This window comes from Heterodontus francisci, chromosome 10 (genome assembly GCF_036365525.1).
Source record: "Heterodontus francisci isolate sHetFra1 chromosome 10, sHetFra1.hap1, whole genome shotgun sequence".
Classification (NCBI taxonomy): Eukaryota; Metazoa; Chordata; class Chondrichthyes; order Heterodontiformes; family Heterodontidae; genus Heterodontus; species Heterodontus francisci.
Window position 1 is genome coordinate 68,964,258 of NC_090380.1, and position 24,310 is coordinate 68,988,567.

The 24,310-nt window shown below is 42.8% G+C and overlaps 1 protein-coding gene across 5 annotated transcripts in view; it reads right to left on the reverse strand.

Annotated features, from left to right (window-relative positions):
* The window catches only part of slc35a5 (solute carrier family 35 member A5), a 41,103-nt gene that overhangs the window by 8,384 nt on the left and 8,409 nt on the right, over positions 1-24,310 (reverse strand). For 3 of the 5 annotated variants that reach the window (XM_068040680.1, XM_068040685.1, XM_068040683.1), the window contains 5 exons: positions 21,263-21,307; positions 20,697-20,845; positions 12,677-12,775; positions 3,863-3,996; positions 1,016-1,083 (listed from right to left, as the gene is read on the reverse strand). In XM_068040680.1, coding sequence (XP_067896781.1) covers positions 1,016-1,083; positions 3,863-3,996; positions 12,677-12,775; positions 20,697-20,820 — 425 coding nt within the window. In that variant the 5' untranslated portion in view covers positions 20,821-20,845; positions 21,263-21,307. Of the gene's footprint in view, positions 1-1,015; positions 1,084-3,862; positions 3,997-12,676; positions 12,776-20,696; positions 20,846-21,262; positions 21,308-22,720; positions 22,855-24,310 lie in introns of all 5 variants that reach the window. The other 2 variants (XM_068040681.1, XM_068040682.1) reach the window with 2 other exon arrangements.

A 24,310-nucleotide genomic window follows, 5' to 3' on the forward strand; every position in this document is an offset into this window, starting at 1 on the left:
ACATCCTAACTCAACTATATGCAGTTTCTTTATATCTGCTCAAGTGAAATCCCAATTAATGCCCTCCCTGCATATAATTAAACACAATTGATTGTACAATTAACATTCCAGACCCACAACCTTCTGACATATATGTGCTTGGAGGCAGTGGCCTAGTGGTAATGTGACTGGACTAGTAATCCAGAGGCCCAGGCTAGTGCTACGGGGACACGGGTTCGAATCCCACCACAGCAGATGGGGGAACTTGAATTCAATTAATAAATCTGGAATTAAAAGAAAGCTAGTCTAATGGTGACCATGAAACCATGTCGATTGTTGTAAAAACCCATCTGGTTCACTAATGGCCTTTAGAGAAGGAAATCTGGCCTACGTGCGACTCCAGACTCACAGCAATGTGTTTGACTCTTAAAAATGCTCTCTGAAATGGTCTAGCAAGCCATTCAGTTCAACGTCAATTAAGGATGGGCAATAAATGCTGACGTAGCCAATGACGCCCACATCCCACAAACGAATAAAAAAAAAGACACTCTCTTTGACCAAGTTTTTGGTCATCTGACCTAATATTTCCTTATGTGGCTCAGTATCATATTTTGTGTTACAAGTTTCCTGTGAAGCACCTTGGAATGTTTTATTATGTTAAAGGTGCTGTACAAATGGAAGTTGTTGTTGCTTTTGCTGATCTAAGGTCCATTCATGTCAGGACCAGTTCAAAAGCACTGCGACACAAGTGGTTGCATGGTTTATGGTCATACCTATTCCATTCTGCACTTGTAACCACCAAAACCAGTTAATGTGGAATTAATAATTGTGCAATTTAACAAAAAAAGTAAATATAGTTTTAGAGTGGCTCGAGTGAAAGCCAATAGCAGCTGTACTGAAGTCTTACCACATAGATTTGGGCAGCCTCTTTGCAGTAAAAAAAAAGGATATTCGATCTCTGTGCTACTTCAAGGAAATGTGTTAAGCTATCCTGCTAATTAGCAAGTTGCTACAGGAATTATTCAAATCAACTTACTTTAGAACAATTCTGAACAGAAGAGCTGTTGTGATAATTACGAAATTTGCCAACAAGACTGCCATTGCCTAAACAAGACCAGAAAAAAATCTAGTTAGCCAGAAAAGCGTGAACCTTCATCACACAATGCTAAGCCAAATTAATGTATTTTAATATGAACTACGATTGCTCAACAAGTACTTCAAACATATAGCATTTGAGCGATAGTTATTTCCAAGTCCCATGTTTACAGTTTATAAAATACAGGATTTCAAGGGTTAAAAATGCCACTATCCTAAAAAGTGCTAGGTGTTATAAAATTACAACTGCATAATACTTGTGCAGTAAATATAATCACTGAATAAAATTGAAATATTCAATGGTTAAATAGGAGTAATTGCATCATAACGTGATTCATTGGAACATATTTTCTGAATTTGCCTAAAGGATGAAGTGGGGAACCAGCAGGTGATGAAGGCTGAAGATCATTAATGTCTCTTTCTACTGTTGTTGTACTTTCCATTTTTGATTTGATAGCTTTAGTTTTGATTTTATTGCAAATTGTAAATCCTTACGATATAATTTGGCACAATTTCTCAATATTTTTCTCTTTTTAACATTTCTAATCCTCATTTTCTTTTGTTCTTTATCCATTCTAGACATAACCATTCGAATCCGCAATGGAATCACTTCATGCTGTCTACCTATGCTCCTGTGACTAAGGGATGCTCAAATATATAATTCAAAGTGGAACTGTTACTGAATTTCCTTCTTATCCCTTGACAAGATATCCAATTTTTGCTTTTTAAAAAAAATTAATTCATGGGATGTGAACATTACTGACAAGGCCAGCATTTGTTGCCCATCCCTAATTGCCCTCGAGAAGATGCTTTTGAGCCACCTTCTTGAAGCACCGCAGTCCATGAGGTTTAGGTACCTCCACAGTGCTGTAAGGAAGGGTGTTTGAGGTTTTTAACCCAGCGACTGTGAAGGAAGTTTGTTGATATGTTTGTCAATGTGACCAAAATCTGAACATTCTATCTAAACTTGGAACTTCTATCATGCTAAAGAATATTAATCCAGTACAGCAGAAGACAGCAGACCTCATTCTATTCAGTGTATACGATTACATTTACCTATACATCTCCATGTCTATGTATCCTTATACATGGCACCAAAGTGGCTAAAGCCATGCCTGCCAACAGTGGGGTGAAGGGAGTGGGAACGCAGAAGAGGAATGTAGAGTTTGAGTGGGGGGAGTGGAGTTGTGTAGGGCTGGAGGAGCAGAGAGAGATAGGGAGGGGTGAGGCCATTAAAGAGATAAACACAAAGATGAAAATTTTAAATGAGAAGGTAGAGTTTCCATTTTGGGTGCAAATTGGTGATTCTGGTGCAAAATTGCTCCCGTTTTGAAAAGTATTTTTTGTCGCCTGAGTTTCCATCAAACTCATTATCTATCAGCAAATGTAAAATCTGCTATGAACTAGCACAATCAGGTAGCCTTTTAAAATGTAAGCTTTAAAAACAAAAGTCCTCAATATCTTTAAGAGTGGTAACTTGGGACTTTTAAAGTATTTTGAATCACAATGTTAATCCATCACCTGGAGTAACCTGAATTTAACTGACTGCAAATGACTTTTAAAAAATATACAAAACTATTTTCTAGTTAGACTGGAGTACAGTAGTGAATTCCTTTGTAAATTAAAAACAAAATTGTTCAAAGCGCAACTATTAATGTCCTCGCCCCCAAATGTTCTAGCCTAATTTTTGGAACGTCCTGAAAGGCCCGTAAATGAGCGTAATTAGCAGAAACTCCTAACGGTGATTAATTAATCTCAGGACGAGGCATGCTTCTAATGCGATGTTTTAAAACTAATGCAAAAGATTGTGGAAACTCAAGTTGCACTGAACACATCTGCGCTAAAGATTTTGCCATCTTTTGCACCAGTTACACTATCAGGGAAATTGTACTGAAAAAAAAAACAATGCAATTGAGCAGGAAAGCCAGGGCGAGGTGTTGAAGTCTAGCAGACAATTTAGGTCAGCAGGTGATGAATGAGCAGGACCTGGTGTAGAATAAAATATGGGCAGCAGGTGGAAATGAGGGCTAATCTTTTTGTGCAAATTTTTGGTTTGACAAGATGTAGGATGTTAATTGGGGAGGGGGGGGGGGGGGGGGTGGGGGAGAATGGAAATATCGATTTTGGCCATCCAGTGTCAGCATCAAGCACTTTCAGGCTATATTACATAATTAAACGCACAGCAAGGGTCCCGCTACTCTGTCCCAACCTCAACCTCAGAAGCGTATTTTCCAATTGTCCATTCCTCATAGTAACCAACTGGTAGCCAATTTAGGGCAGTTTTGTGTCCCCATTACAAACTTAATTTCCCAAATGCATTTCACATTGAACCCTTGCAGCCAGAAGATAAAGGAGGTTTTCATCCAGGGCAGGTTTCAAATTTAGGTCCAAGATGTCAATAACAAATACCTAAGCTAAAGATAGTGCCTTTTACATAGTAAACCATCCCAAGGTGCTTTGCAGAATTGTTAAAATGTGACACCACGAATGAAGTACCTTTGAAGTCGTCACTGTTGTAATGTAGGCAAACACAGCAGGAATTTTCACATTGCAAGATCACACTAAACAGCAATGAGATAATTGACCACATAATTGGTTATTGCGATGTTGGTTGAGGAATAAATGTTGGCCAGAACACCCCTACTCCTCTCCCACACATTTCTGGACTGTGTAACTTACTTTGTCTCCAGTAAATGTGGCAAAATTCTATGTTTAACAAGCTATATTTTCAGTAATAATGCAAGAAGTTGCATCCCTATGCTGAAGGCATTTATTTTTTTAAACTTACTGGTTGGAGGTAGACCAGCACATAGAAGGCAATTAAATTATCCACAAAGTAGAGAAATGCCGGAACAGACCACTTCAGAAATCGAAAAAAACTGCACCAGGAAGAGTATTCCAAATTCTTGCATGTCTGTCCCTCTGAGAAAAAAAGAACATATCAGTTTTTTCATGAATTATATAATAATCACTTTAAATTACACTTGAAGATTTATTAAGATGTAGTATATTCCTGGAGTAGCTCATTTGTGCAGAATTACATTGAAGGTACAGAACAGGTTTGCACCTGTTTGTCACATGGTGAGTTTGTATATATGCTGGAGGAAGCAAGCGCTTCCCCAGAGGAAGGGAATATGATGATAAAATGAAGTGCTAGCCACCTCAACTCAGTCTCACACCTCCAAATGACCAGTTAAAAAACAGCACTGATGGAAAACAGACTCAGGGTGGAATCTCATGAGTGCCGTGGCGTTCCTGACGGTGGGATCAGAAGTTGTCGTAACTTCCGTTTCCGCTGCAAATCCCATTTGCCATGCAGCTTTATGTGTAAATTAGCCATGCAGTGACAGCCACAGGGGACACATGGGATCATGCGGCAGGGGCAGCCTTTCATTGGTGGAACCCGCCATCACTGTCCCAAGTACCATGATTGCCACAGATACAAAACATTCTGTGCTTAAAGCCTCAAGGCTTTCATGTTAAACATCTTCAGACTAACTTAAATTGAAGCTTTTACTTAAATCAAAATGTTTTTGCCTCTCTTATTTTGTGAAAGTCACCATCAACTTCACATCATTTATTTTTCCTACAGCCAAAGTGAATCAAATGGCAGCCAGCAGGAAACGTCCTATCCCACAGTTCGGTCATGCCTCCCTACAGGTTCTCCTCCAGGCCGTCAGGGAAAGGCAGGAGGTCCACTTCCCTGCACATGGAGTGCAAAGACCATCCTGCCACACCAAGGATGGAGGTAGAGAGGAGATCTTGAACTGTGGGGTCACTCGTAGAACATTGCTGCTGTGCCACAAGCGCATCAATAACTTGTTCGGATCAGCAAGGGTAAGTGGTCCTGGCGAAACTGCTCCATTGTTTTCTTCCATGGCTCCGTGCCTTTAAGGCAGAGGGTATGCAAGGAATGCATGAGCAGTCTTGGTGCCATTCACTAAATGTTGTGGCAAGATGAAGATTGGTATGGTTTATATGATTGGATGTGTTGTGCGAATGCCAATGCAGAATGAGTGATGTTGATGCATGTATGCAATGATTGTGATGCATCATGTGCCATGTCATTAAATCTGCACTGTCTGCTGCAGGATAAATGAATCAACAACTAGTGTGAGCATGCTAAAACAAGAGGAGGGGTCCCTGACAATAAGGCTGCTGACCATGGCTGAGGATGCGTCTGAGATCGCGATAGAGAGGGGGAGGCAGGGCGAGCGGAGATGGCAAGGTAGGAGCCATAAGCCAAAAGGATGAAGCCATCTTTGCAGCCACATGTGGAAACTGAAGGAAATTGTTTGAATTCGTGAAGAACATGCTTAAAGTGCCTCTGTGTCTCCACTGCAGGTGCCCGCACTTGAGTAGCAGAACGCCATGTGGCCCAAGAATCCCCCTCGGGGAAGCAAGAAGCCGCCAATGCCCCAGAGGATGCATCATCATGTGCCTCTTCTTCCACCTACGCCAGCACAGATACATCCATACGGTCTGCGGGGGATTTAACATTAGAACCTGCATCACAAGTTGGTGTGCATGACACAGACACATCCCAGGAGTTGAGGGAGCATAAGCCAGCCGACAATCGGAGGACTGCTGGGGACCAGGCCCCTGCTCAGCCCCAAACTCATGACGATTCTCTGTTTGTTGCTACAAGTTGTCTGCTGGATGTGCAGCAAAGCCATGTGGAAAATATCAGAGATGCTCAAGGCCATGTGTGGCTTTGCGTGTGCCATGGAGGAGTCCATGCAAGCCATGACGTCTGCCATGTCCCAGGCATTTGAGCATATGGCTTCCTTAGTCGAGAGTCTGGCGGGCTCCGTGGTGAATCTGGTTGAACACTCGAGCCTTATGCGATCTGACCTGCACTCCATCACTGTTGTCATGGGGCTCCATGCAGCAAAGTCTAAGCGAGAGAGGGATGAGGAACCTGGCCCTCCCCGCAGGTGCTCCTTCCCTTCAGGGAGGCAGGCAGATGCCACTGTGCACACAGATGGAGGAGCAGCGCGTGACAGCTGCCCCAGGGCCTTCCTGTCAGGACACCCCCAGAGTAAGCGGTGTCTCGTCCACTCCCTCCCCCCCACCGACATTGACTTCCTTACTTTCAGCAGGTAGCACACAGGGGATACTCAAGCACCATTGCTGAAGACCCTCAGTAGGAGCCCTGTTCCTCCAGAGGAAGCCTGCTACGGCCATTCATAGCATACTGAGCAGACTGCCTCCACCTCAGCTGCTAATGTCAGGGTAGCACCTGGACATCGTGGGATAAAAAGGAAATTGAAAGGATTTTGAGCACCAAGGTGGCATGGGTGGCTGTACAAATTGTGACAATTGAATTTTATTTCATGCAAAATTTGATCCACTCTCCGTAATGTTTTGCTTGGTTACAGATGGATACAAAGATGTTTTCTGGAGGCCTATGGCAGGAACACCATGATGTTTGCAAAGCATCTCAGGAAATGTGCAGTGTCCATATCTCATTGGAATTTGAGCTTTCACTCTTCAATGATAGCTGTTTTCCTTTTTTTTTTAATTCTTTCATGGGATGTGGGCGTCGCAGGCCAGGCCAGCATTTATTGCCCATGCCTAACTGCCCTTGAACTGAATGGCTTGCTAGGCCATTTCGAGGGCATGTAAGAGTCAACCACATTGCTGTGGATCTGGAATCACATGTAGGCCAGACCAGGTAAGGACAGCAGATTTCCTTCCCCAAAGGACATTAGTGAGCCAGATGGGTTTTTACAACAATCAACAATGGTTTCATGGCCATCATTAGACTAGCTTTAAATTCCAGATTTATTAATTGAATTCAAATTCCAACTTCTGCTGTGGTGGGATTCGAACCCATGTCCCCAGAGCAATACCTGGGGCTCTGGGTTACTAGTCCAGTGACAATACCAGTACTCCACCGCCTCCCCCTATTGATGATTAATAATTTTTTCCAAAAGTGTCATGCCTTACTTTTGTTTTCTATGATCATAACTTGTGTGGATTTGCATTTATCATAGCCCATGGATGATTTCAAATGCCAATCACATGAAAGTGCAGCAACACTTCATTAAGACTGAAGAGATGACTGAGACCTCATGAGAAAGGGAATTTCTGTCAGGAATTGTTATGTTTCTCCTCCCAACATTCCTTGATGTGGCCTATTTTTGGCTGAAATGTGCATAAATGAGGTTCTCCCTGATGTAACTTGCATGTCTCTCCATGGCCCTTCTATCCATAACAATATAATTGTTATTGTTGTCCTCCTCCTCACCCTATTCATAGTCACCCTCATCTGAGGAGCACTGGTGTTCCTCCTGTTCCTCCACCTGCAGAATGTTGTCGTGTTTAATTGCAAGGTTGTGCAAGGCACAGCAGACAACAATTGCTCGTGACACCCTCTGTAGCACATACTGACGACCCTCTCCAGACTAGTCAAGGCAATGGAATCACATATTCAGAATGCCAATGGTGTGTTCAATGATGGCTCTGGTGGACGCGTGTGCAGCACTGTACCTCTCTTCAGCAGCGCTTTGGGGATGACACACCTACTGTTGTTTGCCTCCTCCCACTCTCCTTGCAATCCTTGAGTGTCCACGGTTTCCATTATCGCTGGAGAAAATGGTGCGTGTGGAATTCAGGGTAAGTCTCCCCACCTTCCAACCTCTTCCTGCAATCTTCCAGCTTGAACCCATCACCCTTGACCCACCCAATGTTACCTTTACCATTCCCTCTATTAACATTGAGCCTCCCCCCATTACCGTGCACAGTGCAATCATCAATGTATTTATGCCATCACTCACCTCTGTTCCCACTCTCGTTACTATCAACATGACGATTCTTACCCTTGAACCTCCTCATATTGAACTGACCCTTGTTGCTGAGTCCCGTTCCCCACCATATGAAGCTGTCGAATACCCACCCATGAGTCTTGCCCTTCCCCTCTCCCCCACAGAATCCATTAGCCCCCATTCATGGTGACTGTTCCCTCTGCTAGCCAGTACCCTCAATTTGCCCCACAGCTCCCCGTTGACAGCACTCATCCCTCCCTTTAGGTCCTTGCCAAATATCTTTATACAGTACTGATCTAATCCACCCACCACCCCCACAGCCGAAAAAATGTATCTTCAACATCAACCATTCATCAACCTGAAAGCTCCAATGCACCCTCCACTGCTCTTTGAGGCACTGGATCAGCCCCAACCTTCTCCCTGACTACCCTCCCCTGCACCTCTATGCATCCAATCACCCCACCTTTCCCTCCCCGACTACCCTCCCTGCTCCTCCATGTACCCGATTGCCCCAACCTTCCCTCCCCGACTACCCTCCCTGCACCCAATTGCCGCAACCTTCCCTCTCCGATGACCTTCCCCATCTTCTCCATGTTGCCCCCACCCATGTCTTTGCCACCATCCCGAGATGATTCACCCTTGTTGGTGCTGAGCCTGGAGACAAACATCCATTGCAATGCTGGTGTTAGTTCAACCATGAGTTAAAGAAAGACAAGCACAGACCAGAGACTGAACTGGACAAATCCAACTGTTGCACGCCACATTGAAACATTCATGTCCCAAGTGGCATAGGGATATCGCCCACTGCTTACTTAATCTGACAGGTAGGACTAAATTGTAACTATGCTTTTGTAATGAGTATTCATGTTATTTAAATGAATGCAAAGATGCAATCCACCACCGCACTGGGGGAACCCCACAACGCTGCAAACCCGCGGCCAACTTAATTCTTCCAAAATATCCCGTCGGAAATCTGGAAAAACACCTCCCACCTAATTATATCACCCCGTACACCACAAAATCCGCTGTAATGGACAATATAAACTCCTCCCTCAGTCTCCAAGCATTCATTTTCACTGAGGATATACATAAATGATTTGGAGGAAAGTATAGGTGGTCTGATTAGCAAGTTTGCAGACGACACTAAGATTGGTGGAGTAGCAGATACTGAAGGGGACTGTCAGAGAATACAGCAGAATATAGATAGATTGGAGAGTTGGGCAGAAAAATGGCAGATGGAGTTCAATCAGGGCAAATGCGAGGTGATGCATTTTGGAAGATCCAATTCAAGAGTGAACTATACAGTAAATGGAAAAGTCCTGGGGAAAATTGATGTACAGAGAGATTTGGGTGTTCAGGTCCATTGTTCCCTGAAGGTGGCAACGCAGGTCAATAGAGTGGTCAAGAAGGCATACGGCATGCTTTCCTTCATCGGACGGGGTATTGAGTACAAGAGTTGGCAGGTCATGTTACAGTTGTATAGGACTTTGGTTCGGCCACATTTGGAATACTGCGTGTAGTTCTGGTCGCCACATTACCAAAAGGATGTGGATGCTTTGGAGAGGGTGCAGAGGAGATTCACCAGGATGTTGCCTGGTATGGAGGGCGCTAGCTATGAAGAGAGATTGAGTAGATTAGGATTATTTTCATTAGAAAGACGGAGGTTGAGGGGGGACCTGATTGAGGTGTACAAAATCATGAGAGGTATAGACAGAGTGGATAGCAAGAAGCTTTTTCCCAGAGTGGGGGATTCAATTACAAGGGGACACGAGTTCAAAGTGAAAGGGGAAAAGTTTAGGGGGGATATGCGTGGAAATTTCTTTACGCAGAGGGTGGTGGGTGCATGGAACGCTTTGCCAGCGGAGGTGGTAGACGTGGGCACGATAGCGTCTTTTAAGATGTATCTAGACAGATACATGAATGGGCAGGAAGTAAAGAGATACAGACCCTTAGAAAATAGGCGACAGGTTTAGATAGAGGATTTGGATCGGCGTAGGCTTGGAGGGCCGAAGGGCCTGTTCCTGTGCTGTAATTTTCTTTGTTTTTTGTTCTTTGTTCTTTGAGGAAGTTATGTATTTTGGAGGAATTAAGAGAGAGAATAATCACTACAAAAAACAGAGTAGGATGTTGCTACAGCTATTAAATTTTCCTAACATTCAAAACCTATTTGTTGTAGTTCCCTAATGATGCAGAACATTTACAGTTCACAATTTCATCTGTGGCAAACTTGGTTGGCATGAAGGGGAAATTAGAAAAGGAAAGTCAACCCCTGCCATGTTTGTACACTTGCTATTAATTTTACTATGCATTGTTTCAGAAATATTATGTGAAGTTACAATTTTACATCTAGCATTTTTCAAAATTTTAATTGCTCAAGAATAAGGTGCAACATTTTCTACTGAAAATACTTTCCTAGAGTATCCTTGTCTGTTAACATTAAATGCTAAACAGAGATTTAGCTTGCTTCCTGAAATAATCTTATACAGCAGAATGCCATCCACTTATGGTTACAGTTCTATTTTTGCACTCATACTATGAAATAAACTGAAAGCTTTTCCAATCAACATTATCTTTAACACTTAGTAGCAATTCATTTATGTTTCAGTTTAGGGATATACCCAATTGTTAAAAAGCATATGTACTGAGGAAAGACTAATGTACCTGCACAATATGATCCTTAAAATGCATTATATTCAAACATGAAATAAACTTATTGAATTGAAAAAGGGTTCCAGGTGAGTTTGTTTGATCTTTGAAACAAACATACCAGTCTGAATAAATGTTCAAGCTTGGTGCAGCAGGTGCTAAATTAAACAAATGCTTACATTAATCAATTGGTCTTTCTATCAGTCTTGGTGCAAAAATATGTATGTTGGTCTCATTCAACATCATATTATAGAAATAGTTCTGGAATCTGCGAGCTTGATCATCTTTGTCATGTTTCTATCCAAATTTAGAACATTGGCCAGAAATCACAGGTGGGACTCTAATCTTCAGCACAAATGAAACAATCACAGGCCTTTGTGCCAGATTGGACTGAACAGCAGCAATTACACCAAGAAAAAACATTTCAATGGATTTTTTGTATGCTTTTCTCCTGACCCATGGCTGTTTCCAAACCTTATAAAAGCTACCTATCAAGTGAACTTGTTACAATAAAATAAATTTCCCATTTTATCAACTACAGCAGGTTCATGCAAGGAAATGACAACAGCATGGAGCAAAAAAAATTCCACCTAGTGGCCAATGGTCTGGTCGAAATGGTCAGTTAAACAACACAGCAAGCCCATGGGACAATTGTTGGTAAGAAATTATTACAAGGAACAGGACAGGTTTACTGGTGTTTGGACTTTCCAAGGCTAGAAAGTAACATGTAGCAGCCAGCTGTAACTTCTAGCTGAGGGGTATTGCAGTCAGGATTCTACTTCTTCATTACTATGTGATGCATTTGTTATATTGATGTACTAATAAAGATAAAAATATACAATGCTCAATCTGACAAATGTAAAGCATTAGTTGAACTGTTAGGTCTACAATGCTCTGAATCACACTATTTATTTGTTTTGCAACAATCAGTCACTCAATTCAATTAATAGCTTGCACCTTGTCATAAGCCACCTACCATTTTTTTCTATCGACTGATCATGCAAAGACAGATCATGATGAAATTTCACTGGAAATTAAGCTGAAGTCCAAACTGACTTCCATTTGCTGAATTTTTGGTCCATCAGTGCTCTTGCTGGGCGGAATATTCTCAGTCTCTCGGGGACAGGCTTCAAGGCGGGACCAGGAAGAATTTTTGAGAAACATGTTGGGTCAGTGGCCCGACACAATCCAGGCTCCAGGCAATCATCCGGAGGTGAGTCAGCCTCTGCAGAGGCTACCCACTCGGTAATGGCAAGTAGCCAATTTGCATAATTAAGTGCCATTTGTATGCTGATTGGGCAGTCCAGCAGGATCCAGCAGATGGGTCCCTCAAGAGGGCCAGGACTGGCAGGTGCCTAATTGGATGGTGGACCTAGAGGCAGCCTCTGAATTGGCCCCCTCCAGGAAGATCTCCCAGGTGAGTGCCCTGACAGGCAGAGCGAGATCGGAACCAGGAAATGGTCACGACTCACGCTCATAGACTAAGAGCAGAAGATTCCACCCAAATTATCAGAATTTCCTTTGACCAAACTTGCTTGAATGTCTCTCAGGCAGTCCAGGTAAAGAGACAGAAAGTTTGACTAACCCAAAATGTTCCATTTTAATAAAAGGATAGGATTGCATGTTTTAAGATAATCTGAATGAGTAATACAGTGAAAACCTTCATTCTTGGACTGGGCACAACTCTGTCACAATTTAATCTATGTACATAAACAAACAACCGCAGTGACTCCTTCAGCAGGTTCTATACCAAAATGGTAGACCTTAAGATGATGAAAACACTTATTCCATTTTCATGTTCTTCACTAGGAAATCTTCAAAAATTTCCTTTCTTACATCAACTCCTGGTTTAATTGGTCTTTCCTCTAAAGCTATAAACGAGGGAGCACCTTTGGAATCATCTTTTCAAATGGAGATTGGAAGAAAGATACACTCATAGAATCTTTATTACATTGATGTGTCTAAAGGTTCTCTAGAAAATGAACAACTGCCTTCCCTTTCAGTATAAAACAAGCCAGATCATTAGTACAAACAGGATAGTGGAGTCTACTTAATACACAACCACCATTGGGACATAAAACAAAATATTACAATTTAATTTCTGATGTTCACTAGGTGCCAAATATAATCATCAGTATTAAAATGGCACAGAAATCTGACAATAAAGATCAATATTTTAAACTCACCTTGTATCAAAACCCTTATTGCTAGAATGCTGCAGAACACCAACTTTACAGTCTCTGCACATACATTCACTGTGGCTGGGAGATAGTTGTATTTATTCTCTGTGAAGCATAAAAACTTTAGTTATCACTGACTGTGCAACAAGAAAATATAGCTCTAAACTACTAGAATTTAACAAGAAACTGTTCTGTTCAACAGAAAAGCTATTTACCCCTCAAAACTATACAGCTATTAAAAGGTAAACAGCAGGACAGGTACTTACATGTTTCCACAGTAGATTTCAAACTCAGAACTATGAATTTAGTCATCCCCTGCTGATGTGCTCCTCTATATGGTATAGGAGATTCATTTTAAGCCAGTAAAAACAGTGTGGACACGTTGGGAAATCATCAAAATATAGAAAATAGGAGGAGTAGGCCATTCGGCCCTTCAAGTCTGCTCCGCCATTCATTATGATCATGGCTGATCATCCAACTCAGTAGCCTGTTCCCGCTTTCGCCCCGAACCCTTTGATCCCTTTAGACCCAAGAGCTATATCTAACTCCTTATTGAAAACATACAATGTTTTGGCCTCAACTGCTTTCTGTGGTAGCAAATTCCACAGGCTCACCACTCTCTGGGTGAAGAAATTTCTCCTCATCTCAGTCCTGAAAGGTTTACCCCGTATCCTCAGACTATGACCCATGGTCTGGACTCCCCCACCATTGGGAACATCCTTCCTACATCGACCCTGTCAAGTCCAGTTAGAATTTTATAGGTTTCTATGAGATCCCCCCTCACTCTTCTGAACTCCAGAGAATATAATCCTAACTGAATCATTCTCTCCTCATACGTCAGTCCCGCCATCCCAGGAATCAGTCTGGCAAAACTTTGCTGCACTCCCTCTATAGCAAGAACATCCTTCCTCAGATAAGGCGACCAAAACTGCACACAATATTCCAGGTGTGACCTCACCAAGGCCCTGTATAATTGCAGCAAGACATCCCTGCTTCTGTACTTGAATCCTCTCGCTATGAAGGCCAACATACCATTCGCCTTTTTTACCGCCTGTTGCACCTGCATGCTTACCTTCAGCGACTGGTGTACAAGAACACCCAGGTCTCACTGCATATTCCCCTCTCTCAGTTTATAGCCGTTCGAATAATAATCTGCCTTCCTGTTTTTGCAACCAAAGTGGATAACTTCATATATACCAAAGTTGATATCCACATTATACTGCATCTGCCATGCATTAGCCCACTCACTCAACTTGTCCAAATCACCCTGAAGCCTCTCTGCATCCTCCTCACAACTCACCTCCTACCCACTACTAATTGTGTTCATTAAACTACACCATATTTCATAGAAGCAAAATACTGCAGATGCTGGAAAACTGAAATAAAAATAAGAAATGCTGGAAATACTCAGCAGGTCTGACAGCATCTGTGGAGAGAGAAGCAGAGTTAACGTTTCAGTTCTGATGAAGGGTCACTGACCCAAAATGTCTGCTTCTCTCTCCACAGATGCTGCCAGACCTGCTGAGTATTTCCAGCACTTCTTGTTTTTATTCCAAATTTCATTGAGTTTTTTTTGTCGTAAAGGTATGCAATTATCTATCTCTATTTGCATTCCTGTTTCCCCCATACAATGCTAAGAAGCTGGACATTCAACAGACTTCCGGGTCTGTGTAAATGGTGTTTTGAGATGCCTGAAAAGAGGTTTAAAGTTGATGACCAGTGTTGTCACTAGCGGGTAATTTTAACACAAATATTTGTGCATTTGAGTCAAGTGGGAAGTTAAGATTTTTTAAATTTCAAAGCCAAATGCAACATGCCTCAAACCCACCCACTTCAACAGAGCTTCCACCAGAGTGGGCGGTTGTGGCACAGGGGACCAACCTGCTCTCAGAAGGCAGGTCAATGATTGGAAACGTTTAAAGAATGCTGCGTGCCACCATTTTAACAAGGTTTCCATTTATAATTAATGTCAACCAGGTTTCCCTGCCCTTGGGAAACCTGGCTAGTGAAAGGAGGCGAGAAGGACTGGAACACATGGTAAATGCCTTTACAACACTGCTTGTGGGCCAGAAGGAGCAGGAGTGTTTCCTCCACGCCCAACGAGCTGACTTGTAAACACCCTCATCATGATCTGCTCAACCTCCCACCTTGATGATCTCTGATCCTGCGATCCTTCCCCCACTCCTGATTACGGGCCCCCAAGCAATCTCACCCTCCTGTGACCACCATCCTGTCCTCAACCATGCTCTACCCCACTGCAACCACCATCACACTCCCCAGACCATGTTTTACCCCACTCCCCACCATAACCGACATCTCTCCACCACCACCCAACCCCAACTACGGTACACCTTCCGCAACCACTGCCTTGTCCCTCCCTTGGCCATGCTCTAATTCCCGGGACCATCTCTACCCCTGCGATCACCATCTCACCCCCTTGACCAAACATTAAACTTACCCCAGCCCCCCCAGTCCACCCAGAACAACCATTTCTCCTTGAATTTGTTCCACCTCCAACACCCCCTTCCCGCCCCCACAATCATCATCTCGCTCCCAATCACGCTCTCCTTCCCCACAACAGCCACCATCTTGCCCCCAACAGTGCCACGACTACCATTTCACCCTGAACATGACCTATCCCCCACGACAGCCATCTCAGGCCCCCAAACCATGCTCTACCCACCGCAATCTCTCCCACTCCCCACGAATAGACCTATCTGCTGCTCTGCTGCTTCCTTCTACTACAGGCTGTACCGCCCAACAGGCAGGCAGCTTGTCAATCATGCCAGCTGTTGGGCAAGAAACATGGAGAAAAATTTTTAATAACTCTATGCAGTTAAAACCTGCAGTACGTATGGGAACTCTGTACTTCCGGATTTCCCTTATATAACCCCTCTCCGAATGCATGGCATGGTAAATATTGGAGCCATTCGGTCTGAGATATTCCATAGCATTTTTTTTTGCAGAAGCATTATGTAATACAATGTCAGATGTAACAAGGGAAGCATTTACATCTGGATAGCTCTTTTCTAATAGTTGCAATGGAACTGACTTGAAGAAAGTGTGACTGCTGTTAATGATGTAGCTATATTTAATGTAGCCAGGCCCTTTTAGGTCACAAATCATTTTGAGGCTGCTTGCTTTTGCAGAGAAAGGGTTGTCTTCAATCAGTAATTGCTCCTAAAACCTTCGGTAAACTAACAAGTTAACTATAGTTGCTGAAGAATTTTTTTTCTGTCCATGTTTCTGTCTGAACATATCTTACTGTACAAATCAATAAGACGACTTTACCATCAGTCATAGTAGTTTCATTCAGCTTCACGGTCTCTATCTGCCCTTTCACTATTTCACCATCTGGAATTTTTCATCATACGTTCCAGTAAATGTCTGCAAATATTAATGTCTCAAGGATTCTTAAGTACACAAACTGATGATTTTACCAAAGGAGAAAATTACCCTTGATCAGATGTGAGCACTATAATTAATTGTAAAGTGTAGAAATTTCAAATTATATGTCGAATAATGCCACATGGCTTTGGCAAAAACAACTGCTGTGAAACAAATAAATGTGTCATTAAAGGGATGGCATTCGAGACCTTAGACAGCCAATATCTGAAAGCAGTTTCATTGTCACAGCCTACATCAGTTAACCATTGGTCCAGAACACAACACCAGACACCTGCCCAAATTAAATCTCTTTAGAGCAGGCTCACCAACAATAAACAAGATTTCATAAGAACATAAGAAATAGGAGCAGGAGTAGGCTATTTGGCCCCTCAAGCCAGCTCCACCATTCAATAAGATCACCGCTGATCTTATTGGCCTTAGCTCCACTTTCCTGTCTACTCGCCCACAATCCTTTACTCCCTTGTAGATCAAAAATCTGTCTAGCACAGCCTTGACTATATTCAATGACTCAGCCTCCACTGCTCTCTGGGGTAGAGAATTCCAAAGATTCATGACTCTCTCTCTGCGAGAAGAAATTCCTCATTTCCATCTTAAATGGGAGACCCCTAATTCTGAAATTATGCCCCCACGTTCTAGACTCCCCCATGAGGGGAAACATCCTCTCAGCATCTACCCTGTCAAGCCCCCTCAGAATCTTACATGTTTCAATAAGATCACCTCTCATCCTTCCAAACACCAATCAGTATAGGCCCAAGCTGCTCCACCTTTCCTCACAAGACAACCCCTTCATCCCAGGAATCAGCCTAGTGAACCTTCTCTGAACTGCGTCCAATGCAAGTATATCCCTCCCTAAATAAGGAGACCAAAACTGTACACAGTACTCTAGGTGTGGTCTTACCAATGCTCTGCACAGTTGTAGCAAGACTTCCCTACTTTTATACTCCATCCCCCTTGTAATGAAGGCCAACATTCCATTTGCCTTCCTAATTACTTGCTGCACCTGCATGCTGACCTTTTTTGCGATTCATGTACAAGGACATCCACGTCCCTCTTTACCCCAGCATTCTGTGGTCTCTCTCCATTTAAGTAATATTTTGCTTTTCTATTGTTCCCAGTAAAGTGGATAACCGCACATTATATGCCATCTGCCAAATTTTTGCCAACTCACTTAACCTATCTATATCTCTTTGCAGACTCTGTGTTCTCCTCACAACTTGCTTTCCCACCTATCTGTATCATCAGCAAATTTGGTTACAATACACTCCGTCCCTTCATTAAAGGCACTAATATAAATTGTAAATGGTTGAGGTCCCAGCACTGAATCCTGTGGCACTTCACCAGTTAGTTTGACAACCTGAAAATGACCCATTTATCCGAACTCTGTTTCCTGTTAGTTAGACTATCCTGTATCCATGCTAATATATTGCCCCCAACACCATGAGCTCTTATGGTGTGTAGTAACCTTTTATGAGGCACCTTATTGAATGCCTTTTGGAAATCCAAATACACTACAACTACTGGTTCTCCTTTGTCCACCCTGCTTGTTACATCCTCAAAGAACTCGAATAAATTTGTCCCTTTCATCAAACCATGATGACTCTACTTGCCTATATTATGATTTTCTAAATGTCCTGCTACTACCTTAATGATGGAGTCCAGCATTTTCCCAATGACAGAGGTTAGGCAAACTGGCCTATAGTTTCCTGCTCTCTGTCTCCCTCCTTTCTTGAATAAGGGTGCTACATTTGCGGTTTTCCAATCTGCTGGGACTTTTCCAGGATCTAGGGAATTTTGGAAGATTACAACCAATGCATCCATTATCTCTGTAGCCACTTCTTTTAAGACTCCTGGATGCAGGCCAACAGGTCCAGGGAACTTGCCAGCCTTCAGTCCCATTAGTTTGCCTAGTACTTTTTCTCTGGTGATAGTGATCGTTTTAAGTTCCTCCCTCCCTTTTGTCTCTTGATTTTCTGCCATTCTTGAGATGCTTTTTTTGTCTTCTACTGTGAAGGCAGATACAAAATACTTGTTCAAAGTCTCTGCCATTTCCTTGTTTCCCATTATTAATTCCCGTCTCATCCTCTAAAGGAACCAATGTTTTACTTTAGCTACTCTTTTCCTTTTCATATATTTGTAGAAGCTCTTACTGTCTGTTTTTATATTTTTTGCTGGTTTACTCTCATATTCTAATTTCTCGCTCTTTTTTTTAAGTCATCCTTTGCTGGTTTATAAAACTTTTCCAATCTTCTGGCCTACCATTAATCCTTGCAATATTGTACACCTTTTCTTTCAATTTGATACCATCTTTAATTTCTTTAGTTATCCACAGATGGTTGATCCTTCTTGTAGAGTCTCTCTCAATGGACATATCTTTGTTGAGAGTTATGAAATATTTCCTTAAATGTCTATCACTGCTTCTCTACTGTCTTACCTTTTAGCCATGTTCCCAGTCCACTTTAGCCAACTGTTTTCTTAGCTTTGTAATTGCCTTTAGTTAAGTTTAAGGCACTAGTTTCAGAGCCAAGTTTCTCACCATCAAACTGAATGTGAAATGCCATCATGTTATGATCGCTCTTCCCGAGAAGATCCCTTACTATGAGATCATTAATTAATCCTGTCTCATTACACATTAGCGAGTCTAATGTAGTCTGTTCCCTGGTTGGTTCCACAATGTATTGTTGTAAGAATTTGTCCCAAATACACTCCATGAACTCGTCCTCAAGGCTACCTTTCCAATTAGCTTTGTCCAATCTATATGAATATTAAAATTGCCCACAATTATTGCAGTATCTTTCTTACAAGCCCTCATTATTTCTTGATTTATATTCTGTCCTTCAGTGCAACTACTGTTGGGGGCCTATAAACTACTCCCAAAAGTGACTTCTTACCGTTGCTATTTCTTTTCTCCACCAAAACTGAAACTACATTGTGACCTCTCCGAGCCAAGATCATTGGTCCCAGCAACTCCGCTTCACTTATCGGAGGTCTAGGGTTCCAGTGCTGGGCCTGGGTCCAAGGTCTCTGCAGTACCAGCAGTGGCCACCACTAGCAGTGATGCTGCCAATACTACTGAGCTGCTTGTCCGGTGATGGGCCGGCAGCTCTTGGAGACAGGATCCCCGTCTTTAAAGGGAGCGGAACCCAGCACAGGACACTTGGGCAGCAAAACGATGGAGGATTGCTCTGGGGGGGGTGGGCACAAGAAGGCCAAGGCGGGGTCCTCCTGCCCTCGCCCCGCCTTTTTGGCCTGGCATCGGGAGCCCTGCCTTCTCTACAAAATCCAGTCCTTAGTGTCTGATCATTCAACTCATCCAGATACTTTTTCAAATACTTCAAATTTGTGAAGATAATTTGAAAATGTTATGAACTTGCACAAGGACAATAATCATCGATTACCTATGAACATACGAATTAGAAACAGATGTAGGCCATACGGCTCCTCGAGCCTGCTCCGCCATTATATAAGATCATGGCTGATTCTGCTTTTCAAACTGAAGCAAAGTACTTTGTATTTGCAAAATAACATTCTTCGATTCAATGCAAATTGTTTGTTGGGCAATAAAAGTTCATATTGAACTCAGTTTAACAAAGCTTAAAGGGGGAAAGCGTGGATGGAATTGAATTTTGCATGTTAGGTAACAGTTTTATTTTGATAGTAATTAAGTATTTCTGGTGAACATATCCTGTTTCATCAAATGCACATGATGGGGGAATTTTAACCCCCACCCCCCGCCCCCAAGACGATGGGGTTAACTCAGCAAACATGTGAAAATTGACCCCAATCTGCCACAAATGCGCAAACATTTGGTTCACCCACGGCAGAGATGGAGGCGTCCGAGTAACCCAATCTGGAGAGGCAGGCAGATGATTATATCTTAATGAGGTTTCCAGATTTTGACAGCCATTTGAATATAATGTTGGCTGGTCAGGTTTCCCAGGGGTCTGTAAACCAAGCAGCTAAAGGGAAGCGGAATCAAGTAAGCAAGTGCATTTTAGGGTATTACTTATGGGCCAGGAATGCTTCCCTCTGGCCACTGAATGAAATCCCCTATGACCTGCCAAAATCACCCCCCCACCCCCCGCAACAAGATTTCAACCTCTTGCAATTGCTGGCCCGACCCCCACAACTTTGACCTCCCTCCCACTCCTTCCCACATTGCCCCGATTTTCCTTCCCTACTCATTGCTGCGCTCCAACATGCCCCCATCTTCCCTCACAAGCCCTGGTTTTGCCCTCCCTCCTTGCTTCTGCACTCAGAGCCACCTCCCAAATATGCCCTTATCTTTTCTGATTGCCGGAGTCTGCCCCAGTGATCCTCGGCTGCACCCTTCTATTGCTGACTTTCCCACTCAGCAGCCAGCCACACTTCTCAATCTGGCCAGCTGCCAGGCAGACAGCAGAATAAAAATAAATGATAATTTTTTATACAGGACCTCTACATTTCTAGCAGTTCCGAGTTTCCCCCTGCAAACACATGCCCCTACTTCCTCCCTGAACATATGAGGGCCTATGACATTCAAATGAACATGCTGTTATCAGACTACAAACAAAACTCCCAAGACTAAATTTCAGAACGTCATGTTCTTGAGATTAAGTGTTTAAGCAAAGTAAATAGGCACCTTCATTAGCAGAAAACTTCATGAGAAGAATCCGACTGCAGCCAAGTATGATGAACAGTGCACCCAACACCAGCGTATACACCAATGAACGGGAACAAAAGGAAGCGCAGGATTTGAATACCATTTCCAACTCTAGTATTTTTGAGTACCTGATAACAATACAATACAAAGGAACAGATAATTAGAGACCAAATTACCTAAAGTAGTTGCCAAAAATACTCCAATGAAAAATACAATTGTACAATTTCAACTTTTCTCAAGCAAGTTTTGAAACATCACTTTACCATTAGTGAGTTGTTCGAAATCCACAAGCTTATTCAGTGAGTTACTAAACTATACAAACGAAAGAAAGTCCCATGTTCATTCCCCAGCCTATACTGAGCAAACAGAACTTAGCCAGGGTTAATGCAGTGTCAGTACATTTGGCTTTTGTTCTGTCTCAGGGGAATTAAAAAAAAAGTCAAGAGTTTCTGATCCTGCATGCTAACCCGTGATAGATGCAGGAAGAGCATGTGTGGATGTCGTTCAAAGAAAGATTGAGATCACCTGTAATGATTGACACTCACTTCCAGTATGTAATTAGCACCTATACTCCAGCAATGTTGCGATGTCTGCAGAAGGGGAAGAAAAAATATTGGCGAGAAAAAAAATCAGTAAATATATTTTAATTATTTTACGTTAATTAGAATCTTACATGAACCAATTGGAACTTCGTAAATTTTCACTGAGTGTTCCAACACAAAATTAAAATCCACAATTTAACACTGAAATTCATTATCCTAGAAATCTAACAATAATGCCAAACTCTCCCCTCATCCCTAAAGTTATAAAAACCCTTCCTTGTACTCCTGGACCCCAGAGCTCCCTGTCCCAGACTTCTACCCCACTAACCCCCCAATCAAAACACGTAAACCATATTCGCAGCACTCCCAAATCCCAGAATCATCTCCAATGCCCCTCAAACCCCATAATCATATTGTCAGCCTCCACCACATTCTTTGTGCGCCTGGATTCAAAAACTACTCCCAATGTGGATGTTAGCATCCCTGCTAATACGACTTGTCAATTTCTTAGTATATAACCTATAATCTTATTAATCTTCTGACTTACTGTGATAGATGAGCATTAGATCCGATAGTAACTAGAAATAATTGAGGAGTAATTATAGGGTACATACTGCTCTCTAATTAGGATTCACAAAGTTCTTATATTTTAAAAACCTCTGTGTGGGAAGGCATCAAGTAGGAAAGACAGAGACCAATAAAGGTTTTGTCCATGAAAGCCAGAATGTCTATAGGAACCATAACCTCACAAATTGTTAGTTAAACAAACAACAGGAGCAGGTGACTCCTTCAACAACTCAATCCCCAAAATTGGCAGAGCCAGCACGTGAGCACAAAAGACAAGACTAAAGCGTTTGCAACCACCTTCAGCTAGAAGTGCCAAGTGGATGATCCATCTCGGCCTCCTCCTGAAGTCCCCACCATCACATATGCCAGTCTTCAGTCAATTTGATTCACTCCACAAAATATCAAGAATTGGCTAAGTGCACTGGATACAGCAAAGACTACGAGTCCTGACAACATTCAAGTTGTAGTGCTGAAGAATTGTGCTCCAGCACTAGCTGCGCCTCTAGCCAAGCTGTTCCAGTACAGTTACAACACTGGCATCTACCCAACAAAGTGGAAATTCACACAAGTATGTCTTGACCACAAAAAGCAGGATAAATCCAATCTGGTCAATTATCACCCCATCGCCTACTCTCAATCATCAGCAAAATGATGGAAGGTATCATTGACAGTGTTACCAAGCGGCACTTACTCACCATTGCTCAGTTTTGGTTCTGCCAGCACCATTTGGCTCCAGACCTCATTAAAGCCTTGGTCCAAATATGGAAAAAACAAGCTGAATTCCAAAGGTGAGGTGAGAGTGACTGCCCTTGACCAAGTGTGGCAACAAGGAGCCCTAGCAAAATTGAAGTCAATGGGAATAGAGGAAAAACTCTCCACTGGCTGGAATCGTACCTGCACAAAGGGAAGATGCTTGTGGTTGTTGGAGGCCAATCATCTCAGTCCCAGTACATTGCTGCAGGAGTTCCTCAGGACAATGTTCTAGGTCCAAACATCTCAGTTGCTTCATCAATGACCTTCCCTCCATCCTAAGGTCAGAAGTGGGATGTTCGCTGATGATTGCACAGTGTTCAATTCCATTCACAACTCCTCAGATAATGTTTTTTTAATTTGTTCTTGGGACGTGAGTGTTGCTGGCAAGGCCAGCATTTATTCCCCATCCCAAATCGCCCTTGAAATTGAGTGGCTTCCTAGGCCATTTGAGGAGGGCAGTTAAGCGCCAACAACATTGCCATGGGTCTGGAGTCATATAGGCCAGACCAGGTAAGTACAGCAAATTTCCTCCCCTGAAGGATATTAGTGAACCAGATGGATTTTTATGACAATCCAGTAGTTTAATGATTATTATTATTGAGACTATCAATTTATTCTAGATTTATATATTAATTGAATTTAAATTTCAACAGCTGCCATGGTGGGATTTGAACTCATGTCTCCACAGCATTAGTCCAGGCCTCTGGATTACTAGTCCTGTGATATTACCACTTTGCTTTCATCCACCTCCCCCCCCACCCGCCCCCCCCCCCACCCCCCCAACGTCTGTGGCCTAATGCAGCAAGACCTGGACAACATTCAGGCTTGGGCCGATAAGTGGCAAGTAATATTGGCGCTACAAGTGCCAGGCAATGACCATCACCAAGAATAGAAAGTCTAACCACCTCCCCATGACAATCAATAGCATTACCATCATCAAATATCCCCCACCATCAACATCCTGGAGGTCAGTATTGACCAGAGACTTAACTGGACCAACCACATAAATACGTTGAATACAAGAGCTGGTCAGCGGCTGAGTATTTTACAGTGCATGACTTGCTTCCAGACTCCCCAAAGCCTGTCTAAGGCAGGAGTGTGATGGAATACTCTCTGCTTGCCTGAGTACAGCTCCAAACGGCTCAAGAAACTTGACACCATCCAGAACAAAGCAGCCCACTTGAGTGGCACCACCATCCACCACCTGAAGTATTCTCTCCCTCCACCACCAGCATAATGTGTCTGTACTGTGCATCGCCTGCAAGCTGCACCTTGCCATGCCAACCAACAACATAGGGAGGATGAAGAAAGAGGTTCAAATGAGGGAGTATGGGCAGCTAGGGGCTAAATTATAAAGCAGAACCACAAAGGTAATAATCTCTGGATTACTACTTGAGCCATGATCAAATTGGCGTAGGGTAAATAAGATCAGAGAGTTGAATGCGTGGCTCAAAGATTGGTGTGGAAGAAATGGGTTTTGATTCATGGGGTACTGGTGCCAGTACTGGGGAAAGAGGGAGCTGTACCGTTGGAACAGCCTTCACCTGAATTGCATCGGGACCAGTATCCTGGCGAATTGTGTAACTAGGGCTGTAGGAGGGCTTCAAACTAAATAGTGGAAGGGAGGGTTCAGATGAGGGGAAATTTAGGAAGTTAACAAGAAAGGACAAAGCAATAGTGCAGGATAGCGATACAGGTAATGATGGCCAGAGTTTTACAGGGAGAAAGCAT